Source organism: Gopherus flavomarginatus, chromosome 12, assembly GCF_025201925.1.
Source record: "Gopherus flavomarginatus isolate rGopFla2 chromosome 12, rGopFla2.mat.asm, whole genome shotgun sequence".
Classification (NCBI taxonomy): domain Eukaryota; kingdom Metazoa; phylum Chordata; order Testudines; family Testudinidae; genus Gopherus; species Gopherus flavomarginatus.
In genome coordinates this window covers 2,140,020-2,150,650 of record NC_066628.1, presented here as the reverse complement: position 1 = coordinate 2,150,650, position 10,631 = coordinate 2,140,020, and the positions used below count along the sequence as shown (strand labels likewise).

Here is a 10,631-nt window from a genome sequence, read left to right as displayed (position 1 = left end):
GTGACCCTCAAAGGTCTGTTCCTGCCTTGAAATCAGCTCAGACACAGAATTATACAAAATACAAACCTTAAATCCTACTGTTACACCCGGGCAGTCAGGGCTGCCCCATTGCCGCAGGGCGGCACTAGGGACTGTGCTGCAAGGGGCGGGGTGGGTGCAGAAGAGGACAGGGTGGGAGGGCAGCAGGGGTCTCTCCCCTGGCACTAGGTGACAGTATGTCCTGTGTTTGCTGTCACCGTCTCTTTTTAAAGCCCTGTCCCAGGCGTCCAAAGGAGCCTTTGTCGCGTCTGCGATGCAGAGGGGGCGAGCGGAGAGTGCAGGTGCCAGCCCTCCACAGGGGGAGGCAGGGCTGGAGGCTGGAGAGGGATGGTGCACAGTGTAGCTGCTGTTCGTCGACAAAAAACTTCCACCCCACACAAGCGGCAGCGGCTTGGCTGGCAGGCGCGCTGGTCACACTGGCACTTTTCCTCGGTGATGCTCATGTCCTTTGGGGGGTGGTTTTAGTGCCAGTGTGGACACACCCTGAGTCTGCCGGGGACAGGGCCTAGTTCTGATCCTGCTGCCGGGGCTCCTCCTCCCACGCTGCCCCCGCTCCCCGACTCTCTCTGCCCGGATTGGCTTGGGGCTGGCAGCTGCGGGCGCAGAGCTGAGCAGAGACAGACAAAGGGAGAAGTTGGCAGAGGGGTGTGGGCTGCGGAGGAAGTGAAAGCGCATTGGGATCCTGGGCCCCTCGTCCCACTGCCCTGACGCCCACCAGAGCCCGGATCTCCCTTTTCCTGCCAGGATGCTGCCCCCTCTGCTGCTCCTCCCCTGGGCATGGGGGGCCCTGGCCGGTAAGTGGGGACCCCCCATGCTGTTTTTGCTCCCAGGGATGTGTGGGGATGGTGCAATCCTAGGGCCAGGGTAGGGAAGTACCACGCTGGGCTAGTGACCCTGGCTGGGGGAGTAGGATGGGGGAGGCAGGTTAGGAATCAGCAGGGAGACCCCATAGGGCAGGATTGTTTACGGGACAGAGACTCATTAATCTCTCTCCCCACCCACTTTGTCCTGCACTTGTTTTCTGCCCCCTGCCCCAGCTTCCCCTCCTGTCCCGCTAGCGTCTGTCAGCCTCCGGGTGCTCCACATCGAAGTCTTCCACAATGCCAGCTCCACGGACATGGCGGGGAGGGCCCTGCTGGGCGACCTGGAGACCAACTCCCTGGCCTGCAGCACCTGCAAGATCCGCTTCCTGCAGCCCTGGGTCGAGCGGAGCCTGACCCCGAAGGAGTGGCAGGACCTGGAGCTGCTGATCCATCGCTCCCTGTTCAGTTTCAACCGGACTGTGCACAGGATAGTTCAGCAGCAGGGAATGGGCTGTGAGTATGGAGCGGTGTGAGGGGATCCCTCCCCCACCCACCCAGGGAGCTGAGAACTGACACACTCATCGCAGCAACTGAGTGTGTCACTGGGGCCAAGACCGCCAGTCCCTGGCCCTTGGGCTGATTGGAGCCGGCGTCCCCCAGAGGGGAAACACCCGTGTCCCATTCTCCACCCCCGAGTCAGCCAGCCAGGTCTGGGGCCAGACTGTAGCCTGCACTCCCTAGAGGGGAAGGGCCCCGTGTCCCACTCCCTGAGCCGAGGCTCCTGGTCTTTCCTGACATGTACACTGAGCCTTGGAAAGCAGGTCATTTGGGTGGGGATCTGTATCTCAGCAACCCCGTGACCAAGGGACCCCAAATTTGCACCGCAAACTCTGCCTCAGGCACCAGTATAATGCAGCGATTTTCAAGCCAATTGGACTTGCTTCAGTCTTGAATTCTTTGTGTCAATCTTCACGGCTGAGGATGTGAGGGAGATTCCCAAACCTGAGCCGTCCTTTGTAGGTGACAAATCTGAGGAACTGTCACAGATTGAGGTGTCACTAGAGGAGGTTTTGGATTTAATTGATAAACTCAACAGTAACAAGTCACAGGGACCCGATGGCATTCACCCAAGAGTTCTTAACGAACTCAAATGTGAAGTTGCAGAACTATTAACTAAGGTTTGTAACCTGTCCTTTAAATCGGCTTCGGTACCCAATGACTGGAAGTTAGCTAATGTAACGCCAATGTTTAAAAAGGGTTCTAGAGGTGATCCCGGCAATTACAGACCCGTAAGTCTAATGTCAGGACTGGGCTAGTTAGTTGAAACAATAGTAAAGAATAAAATTGTCAGACACATAGAAGAACATACATTGATGGGCAATAGTCAACATGGTTTCTGTAAAGGGAAATCATGTCTTACTAATCTATTTGAGTTCTTTGAAGGGGTCAGCAAACATGTGGACAAGGGGGATCCAGTGGACATAGTGTACTTAGATTTCCAGAAAGCTTCTGACAAGGTCCCTCACCAAAGGCTCTTACGTAAATTAAGCTGTCATGGGATAAAAGAGAAGGTCCTTTCATGGATTGAGAACTGGTTAAAAGACAGGGAACAAAGGGTAGGAATTAATGGTAAATTCTCAGAATGGAGAGGGGTAACTAGTGGTGTTCCCCAAGGGTCAGTCCTAGGACCAATCCTATTCAATGTATTCATAAATGATCTGGAGAAAGGGGTAAACAGTGAGGTGGCAAAGTTTGCGGACGATACTAAACTGCTCAAGAGAGTTAAGACCAAAACAGACTGTGAAGAACTTCAAAAAGATCTCACAAAACTAAGTGATTGGGCAACAAAATGGCAAATAAAATTTAATGTGGATAAATGTAAAGTAACGCACATGGAAAAAATAACTCCAACTATACATACAATACGATGGGGGCTAATTTAGCTACAACTAATCAGGAAAAAGATCTTGGCGTCATCGTGGATAGTTCTCTGAAGATGTCCACGCAGTGTGCAGAGGCAGTCAAAAAAGCAAACAGGATGTTAGGAATCATTAAAAAGGGGCTAGAGAATATCTTATTGCCCGAATATAAATCCATGAGACACCCACATCTTGACTATTGTGTACAGATGTGGTCTCCTCACCTCAAAAAAGATATTCTGGCACTAGAAAAGGTTCAGAGAAGGGCAACTAAAATGATTAGGGCTTTGGAATGAGTCCCATCTGAGGAGAGATTAAAGAGGTTAGGACTTTTCAGCTTGGAAAAGAGGAGACTAAGGGGGGATATGATAGAGGTCTATAAAATCATGAGTGATGTGGAGAAAGTAGATAAGGAAAAGTTATTTACTTGTTCCCATAATACAAGAACCAGGGGTCACCAAATGAAATTAATGGGCAGCAGGTTTAAAACAAATAAAAGGACGTTCTTCTTCACGCAGCGCAGAGTCAACCTGTGGAACTCCTTGCCTGAGGAGGTTGTGAAGGTTTGGACTATAACAGGGTTTAAAACAGAACTGGATAAATTCATGGAGGTTAAGTCCATTAATGGCTATTAGCCAGGCTGGGTAAGGAATGGTGTCCCTAGCTTCTGTTTGTCAGAGGGTGGAGATGGATGGCAGGAGAGAGATCACTTGATCATTGCCTGTAAGGTTCAGTCCCTCTGGGGCACCTGGCATTGGCCACTGTCGGTAGACAGATACTGGGCTGAATGGACCTTTGGTCTGACCCAGTACAGTCGTTCTTATGTTCTTATGACTATGCCCGTTAAAAATTAACTCCAGCCAGGGTCACCTCACAATCCCACCACTATCCTGTGGCCCAATATCCTCATTGCACCTGATGTTATGTCCTTACTCCTCCCCACTCTCTGTTTCTGGCACCACCTGGGACCTCTGGACGCCCATCCTCATCCCCCTGCCCTTCCTGTTCCAGATCCCTTTGTTACCCAGGGCTCCCTCGGCTGCGAGCTCCATCCCAACGGCACCTCGAGGGGATTCTATGATGGCGGATTGAACGGCGAGAAATTCATCAGCTTCGACATGGAGGCAGGCAAATGGGTCGCTCGCCGGCAGGACAAACTGACGATCTATATCCTGGACCTTCTCAACCTGGATAAGGTTGCAACCATCGCGCTTCAGTTTCTCCTGAGAATAACGTGTGTCAATACGCTCAAGAGCTCTGTCCAGCATGGGAAAGAGTCTCTGGCGAGGCAAGGTGAGGCTGGACACCACTTGCTGCTCACTGAGATGCAGCCAGCTCTGGGGTAGGGTGTGTTTGCTGTTTACACACGGATTCCACACCCAGTGCTCATATGCAGCCAGCTCTGGGGTGGGCAGGGGGCTGGTTATCCAGGGCCCCTTTGCCTGGTGTACAAATGTAGCTATATCTGGGGTGGAGCACATTAGCTGTTCATAGCCGCACTGCACAGCAGTTTAGGACAGGAAGTGAAGGGGATTCTGTCACCACTGGTAACTGCAGGGAGCAGAACTGGGGTCTGGCAGGACAGCAGGGCCAACGCCTGACCCCAGGGAGTGGAGCTGGGCTTGGCTAGTGAGTCTCTGAGGCTCAGGCTGAATCGTCCCCTCTCCCCCGCCCCGTCTGTCTCCTCCTGTCTCAGAGAAGCCGGTCGCCGTGGTGTTTGCCCGAGCACCTCCCACAGCCGGGACCCCCGCGCCGGTACTGCTGGTTTGCCGGGTCACCGGTTTCTACCCCCGGCCCGTCCGCGTGGCCTGGCTGCAGGACGGGGAGGAGGTGGCACCGGGCGGGCGGCTGAACTCCAGCGGGATCCTGCCCAACGCGGACCTGACCTACCAGCTGCGCAGCTCCCTGGCCGTGGAGCCGGGCGCCGGGCACAGCTACGCCTGCCGGGTGCAGCACAGCAGCCTGGGGGGCCAGAGCCTGCTGATCCCCTGGGGTAGGTGCACGTCCCTGAGGGGGGGGGTCATGGTCTCTGGGGGCTTTTCCTGCATGTCCTCAGTGAGACGGGTGGGTGCAGGCAGTGGGATTGGGGCGCAGGGAGGTCGAGGGGATACGTGGGGGCGGTGGAGGTGGGTCAGGGTAGCAGGATGGAGGAACTGAGGGGAACAGGACAGGATTGGGATGGGGGGCAGAACAAGAGTGGGGGGAAGCTGAGTGGGTGGGAAGGTGGGGGGAGAAGGGGTGAGACAGTGGGAGAGGCTGAGGAAACTAAGCGGGGGGGGGTCTGAGGCCTGTGGGTCAGGGTGAGAGGAACAGGGGGGACTGCGGGGAAGGCAGAGGGAACAGGGTGGGGGGCTGAGTGCCGGGGGGTGGGAGGCACAGGGGGGACTGTGGGGGAGGCAGAGGGAACAGGGTGGGGGGCTGAGGGCAGTGGGTCGGGGTGGGAGGCACAGGGGGGCTGCGGGGGGGCAGAGGGAACAGGGTGGGGGGCTGAGGACCAGGAGGGGAGGGGCACAGGGGAGACTGCGGGGGAGGCAGAGGGAACAGGGTGGGGGGCTGAGGGCAGTAGGTCGGGGGTGGGAGGCACAGGGGGGACTGCGGGGGGGCAGAGGGAACAGGGTGGGGGGCTGAGGGCCAGGGGGTGAGGGGCACAGGGGAGACTGCGGGGGAGGCAGAGGGAACAGGGTGGGGGGCTGAGGGCAGTAGGTTGGGTGTGGGAGGTACAGGGGAGGCTGCAGGGGAGGCAGAGGGAACAGGGTCCACACCCCTGTCCCCGGTCCCAGCACGGCACCCCCCGTTTTACAGAGCAGAGCAGGCCCTGGGGCCCCGGCCTGGCCGTGGGCATCACCCTGGGGGTTCTGGCCGTAGCCGCCGTGGCCGCGGTGCTGAGGTGGAGCAGACGCAGGTGAGTCCTCCCCTCTCTGGGGTGGGGGTGGGTGGGGCCGTTGCACCCCCTAACCCATCCCCTCTGCTCTCTCCTTCCAGGGGCTGTCAGGACGTTAGACCAGGGGAGCCCAGGCCCTGAGGGGGCAGCGCCGGCCCGGACATGGGGATCGGCCCCTCCCTGGGGACATGGACCTTGGGGCTGGATCAAAGTGCTGTGGGATCGGGGCCCGGGGTGTGGGGTGGGACTCTCCTCCCTCTGGGACGTTCAGGGGGCGTTGGACACTTGGGGCGCTGTGGGATTGCTGGGATCCAGGTCTCGTTACAGAGCTTCCAATCTGCTGTGTGGGGGCATCGCACTGGTGGGAGGGGGTGTGACATTATCAGTATAAAATAATATCCCAGTGAAAGGTGACAGGGCCAGAAAGCGTTAATTAACTCACAGACTGACCTGACCCATGGCTGAACCTTGAGAACTGGTTAGGAAGATCTGCAAATGAACAGAGCTTTGAAATGCAGCCGGCATTGCTAGAGGTAGAAGGGGAGATGTTTGCTCAGGTCTTGGGATGTCAGCAAACAAGTCTTGTCTATTGCTAGAGCGTCAATTCAAAGATCAAAACAGGAATATTAACATTTAAGATGATACTTGAGTGAAATAGTGTTATTGTCTGTGTCTCTTTGAAGGTTGTGATAACCTGTGTCTAAACTGTTTCATGGATAAATTACCCTGTGCTAATTGCCAGGACGTTTGGGAGAAGGAGTTAAGTTTTCTGAGGCCGAAAGGCTGCTAGAAATGTATAAGAACCTGGGACACGATCCTGCTTCATCTCAGATCTGCTTTGGGTTTCAAGAGGGGGAAACCTTAAGCCACAAGGATTGAGATCCCCAGTCACTGACTGGAGCCACCCTGAATATGGAAATCGGACTATAACATCTGGACTATTTCTAAAAGGACTTTTGGCAACTACAAGCTCATCTCCGCTATGTATCTGAACCTCAAGAATTGAATTCAAGTCTATATGTCTATTAATCTTTTAACCAACACTCTCTCTCTTTTCTTTTCTAATAAATTTTAGCTTAGTTAATAAGAATTGGCTGTAGCATGTATTGTGGGTAAGATCTAAGTGATAATTGAACTTGGGTGTGTGGCCGATCCTTTGGGATTGGAAGGACCTTTTCTTTTATATGATGAGAGAAGATTTTCAGGAATCATCATCGTATCTGACGTGTGTGTCTGGACGGAGGCCTGAGGCTGGGCACTTTAAGGGAACTGTGTGGTTTGGACTTCTAAGTGACCAGTAAGGAACTATAGAAGCTGTTTTGTGCTGGTTGGTAAATCTAAGTATTGGAATAACCACCAGCGTTTGGGGTTTCTCTGCCCCATTTTGTTTGAGTTCACCCTGATTGAGTGACCTCAGCTGGCTCCCAAGGGCAGCACCGTCACAGCGGGTCAGGCTTGTGTCCCTACCGAGGAATGGGAACGATGACCCTGGGCTCCGACTGTACTTATGCCAAGTGGGGGCCGGTAATGGGGGCTTGGAATCTTGCTGGCTCCCATTGGCCAGGCCCATGGGTGGCAAACAGCTGTTTACTCCAGGCCTTGCTGGGTCCCCGTGTGCAGCCAGGGGGGCAGGAAGTGTCACCAGACATGGGGCCATGTCACCTGGTTCTGGAATCCATATTGAACCTGGGGCTTGGCACTTAGAAATGGGGGTGGGGCCCGGAGACAAAGGATTCCCGCCTTGGGCCGACACTATAAAAGGGGGGGGGGCGCAGGACAAAGGGGGCCAGTCATGAGACCGCCCCTGCTTTTCCCCTGGGATCCCGGCTGGAGCCAGCAAGGACTGCCCCGGGGCAGGGAAGGGCCCAGGCTACAGAGGAGTGTGGCCTGGGAAAGAAGCTTCTTGGCCCCTCTCGGCAGGTGAGATTTACCCGTGTTCACTGTCTTCATGTGTTAGGCTCACACTTGCGTGTTCTGTTTTATTGGTGACTCACTTTGTTCTGGTTGCTATTACCTGGAGCCGCTGAAATCCTCCTCTTTATACTTTTGATTGATTGGGATTGATTTGGGGTTTGGACCCCGCTGGGAGCTGGGTGTCCGAGTGCTGCAGACAGGGGACTTGCTGAGCAGTTTTTGGTTAAAGCCTGCGGGTTTGGGGGTGGCCCAGGCCTGGGTCTGGGTTGCAGCAGGCTGGCGTGTCGGGCTCACCAGGGCAGGGTTCTGGAGTCCCAGGCTGGCAGGGAAACAGGCTCAGAGGTAAATTCAGCACGTCAGGTGACGGTCCCAAGGGGATCTCTGTGACCGAACCCGTCCCGGGGTGGCGTGGGCACCAGGAGGGCCCTGGCAGGGCGTTCAGGCTGAACTGGGGTGCCCGGGTAGCAAGTGGGTTGCCCGTGGGACATTGGCCCAGCTACCCCCAGGGAGCCCTGACAAGACTACGGCCCGCGGGGCGCCAAGGAGGCCGCTCCAAGTCACTGGCTGGGCAGAGAGCTGCTGGGGGCAGGGCCCCCCCAGAGCTGGATGTGAGGGACCCAGGCTCCAGGGATAGGTTCTGTCTTTTTGTTCTGCATCTGTGCAGCACCGAGCACAAGGGGGGCCTGGGCACGGCCAGGCTCCTCGGCCCTGCGGTAACACAGCGATAATAGTCCTGGCTGGGGAGGGGAAGTGAGTTTGAGTGGGGTGAGGGTTTCAGGACTCCTGGGTCCAATCCCAGCTCTTGGGTCCAGTGGGTTAGAGCAGGGGCTGGGAGCCAGGACTCCTGGGTTCTGCCCCAGCTCCGGGAGGGGGCTGTGGTCCATTTGGTTAGAGCAGGGGACTGGGAACCAGGACTCCTGGGTTCTGCTCCAGCTCCGGGAGGGGGCTGGGGTCCAGTGGGTCAGAGCAGGGGCTGGGAGCCAGGACTCCTGGGTTCTGCCCCAGCTCCGGGAGGGGGCTGGGGTCCAGTGGGTCAGAGCAGGGGCTGGGAGCCAGGACTCCTGGGTTCTGCCTCAGCTCTAGGAGGGGGCTGGGGTCCAGTGGGTTAGAGCAAGGGTGGGAGCCAGGACTCCTGGGTTCTGCCCCAGCTCTGGGAGGGGGCTGGGGTCCAGTGGGCTAGAGCAAGGGTGGCAGCCAGGACTCCTGGGTTCTGCCCCAGCTCTGGGAGGGGGCTGGAGTCCAGTGGTTAGAGCAGGGGTGGGAGCCAGGACTCCTAGGTTCTGTCCCCAGTGTAGGAGGGGAGTGGGGTCTGGCCGGTTACAGCAGCGGTGAGTGTGCAGCAGCCCAGAGCCACACCCAGAGATGGACAGATTCCCATCCAGACACCTGCTACCGCGGGCTGTGTCTGCACGGCAGGGCCCGAGCAGTGCGGCTCCGCCGGCAGCCCAGTGTGGACGCAGCGCTGCCAATGCCAGGAGGAGTTTATCCCCAGTGTGGACGCAGCGCTGCCAATGCCAGGAGGAGTTTATCCCCAGTGTGGGGCCAGCACTCGCCCGGCCCACACACACCCTGTTCTGCAGCATGACTGTGTGCGCATGGGGGTGTCAGAAACAGACAGGTGGGGGCAGCCGCTGATCCCTCCTGGGCAGCTGGACTGAACCTTGCCCTGTAACGGCTCAAAGAACCCAGCTGGCACCTTCTTTCCAAGCTGGGGGGGAGGTTGGTTGTTCCCTGTCCGGACGGAGGGAGAGACCAGGCTGCATTGTTCCCTGGGGGGTGTGGGGGGAATGGCCGTTGCCTCTTTGCAGAGGCTTCCTATGCTCTGTGCTAGTGGTCCCCAACCACCCGCCAAGGGGGGCCATGGGGGCGGTCGAGCATCTGCCGAAATGCCACCGAGAAGTGGCATCATCCAGGGGCGTCGGCGGCATTTCGGCGGATGCTTGTCCGCCGGCCAGTATGAGGGCGCACTTAGACGCCCCAGTGGGTGCTATGGCGCCCGCGGGCACCGCGTTGGGGACCCCTGCTCTGTGCCAATCACCTAAGAAACCCGCCCGCTGTGACAGGCTGCCTGAGTCCCTGCCCACGCCGGGGGCATTGCCCCCTTTGGGGTACACGTCTCTCGGGGGTGCCCAGCCGGGGGGACTCGCTGACGGACGCTCACAGTGTGGGGCAGGGCTGCCAGCGGCTCCAAACCCAGGGAGCCGGGACAGGGTTGTTGGTGGCCAGCCCCGACCCTTCCCCTGAGCCCCACCCCACCAGTCCCCCAGCACAAAGGGGGTTGGGCCCCGGCCCCTTGCTGGGTGTCCTGCTCTGCCGCCATCTGCACTGGGGGGCAGCGCTGCCCCCGGGCGGCCATGGGGCCATTGCAGGCGCCGGGCCAGTCCTGCAGCCTGACCCCAGGCCCTTGCTCTGTCCCCTAGGAGGGAGAAGGATGGAAACGAGCCCTCTGGGCTGGTGCTTGGAGCTGCACAAACCCAGCAGGGTGACACGTGGCCCCTCCCCGACCCCTCCCTCAGGTGACACCTGGCCCCTCCCCCAACCCAGCAGGGTGACACGTGGCCCCTCCCCCGACCCCTCCCTCAGGTGACACCTGGCCCCTCCCCCAACCCAGCAGGGTGACACGTGGCCCCTCCCCTGCCGCGCTCTCAGTGGCCGTTGAGGCCTCGCTCCGGCGCCCCGCCCGTTTCCCGCCTCTTTTCCTCGCTGCCGCGTGCAGCCCCAGCTGACTCTGCCCGGAAACTCGTGACGCTGACCCTCGGCGGAGCCTCCCATTGGCTGCCCTGCCGGAGGGGCGGGGCCAAGGGAGAAGCGCTGGGCGGGGAATGAGGAGGCGGCGGCCGGTCCCGCCCTGGGGCGGGGGCGGAGCGTGGGGGGGGGCGGGGGGGCTGGATGGAGACCGAGGGGGGCGGGGGCTCCCCAGGGGCGGGGGGGGGGCTGGATGGAGACCGAGGGGGGCGGGGGCTCCCCAGGGGGCGGGGGGGCTGGATGGAGACCGAGGGGGGCGGGGGCGCCCCAGGGGCGGGGGGGCTGGATGGAGACCGAGGGGGGTGGGGGCTCCCCAGGGAGCGGGGGGGC

General features: G+C 58.8%; 1 protein-coding gene across 2 annotated transcripts; it reads left to right on the top strand.

Moving 5' to 3' along the window:
- The first annotated feature begins 440 nt into the window (after positions 1–440).
- Positions 441–6,401, top strand: LOC127032384 (antigen-presenting glycoprotein CD1d-like). Of its 2 annotated transcripts, XM_050919635.1 has the most exons (6): positions 441–833; positions 1,077–1,355; positions 3,773–4,054; positions 4,458–4,754; positions 5,564–5,663; positions 5,744–5,864. In XM_050919635.1, exons 1-6 carry the CDS (start codon positions 785–787, stop codon positions 5,781–5,783), a joined length of 1,047 nt encoding a protein of 348 aa, XP_050775592.1. In that variant the 5' UTR covers positions 441–784; the 3' UTR covers positions 5,784–5,864. The 2 variants fall into 2 exon arrangements, with proteins under 2 accessions (XP_050775592.1, XP_050775591.1); XM_050919634.1 differs by lacking the exon at positions 5,564–5,663 and having other exon boundaries at positions 5,744–6,401.
- The last annotated feature ends 4,230 nt before the right edge of the window (positions 6,402–10,631 follow it).

Coding starts and splice junctions, on each gene's coding strand:
- LOC127032384 (XM_050919634.1), top strand. CDS start 785: ATGCTGCCCCCTCTGCTGCTCCTCCCCTGGGCATGGGGGGCCCTGGCC. Junction 1,356..3,772: donor TCAGCAGCAGGGAATGGGCT/GTGAGTATGGAG, acceptor TTCCTGTTCCAG/ATCCCTTTGTTACCCAGGGC. Junction 4,755..5,743: donor GAGCCTGCTGATCCCCTGGG/GTAGGTGCACGT, acceptor CTCTCCTTCCAG/GGGCTGTCAGGACGTTAGAC.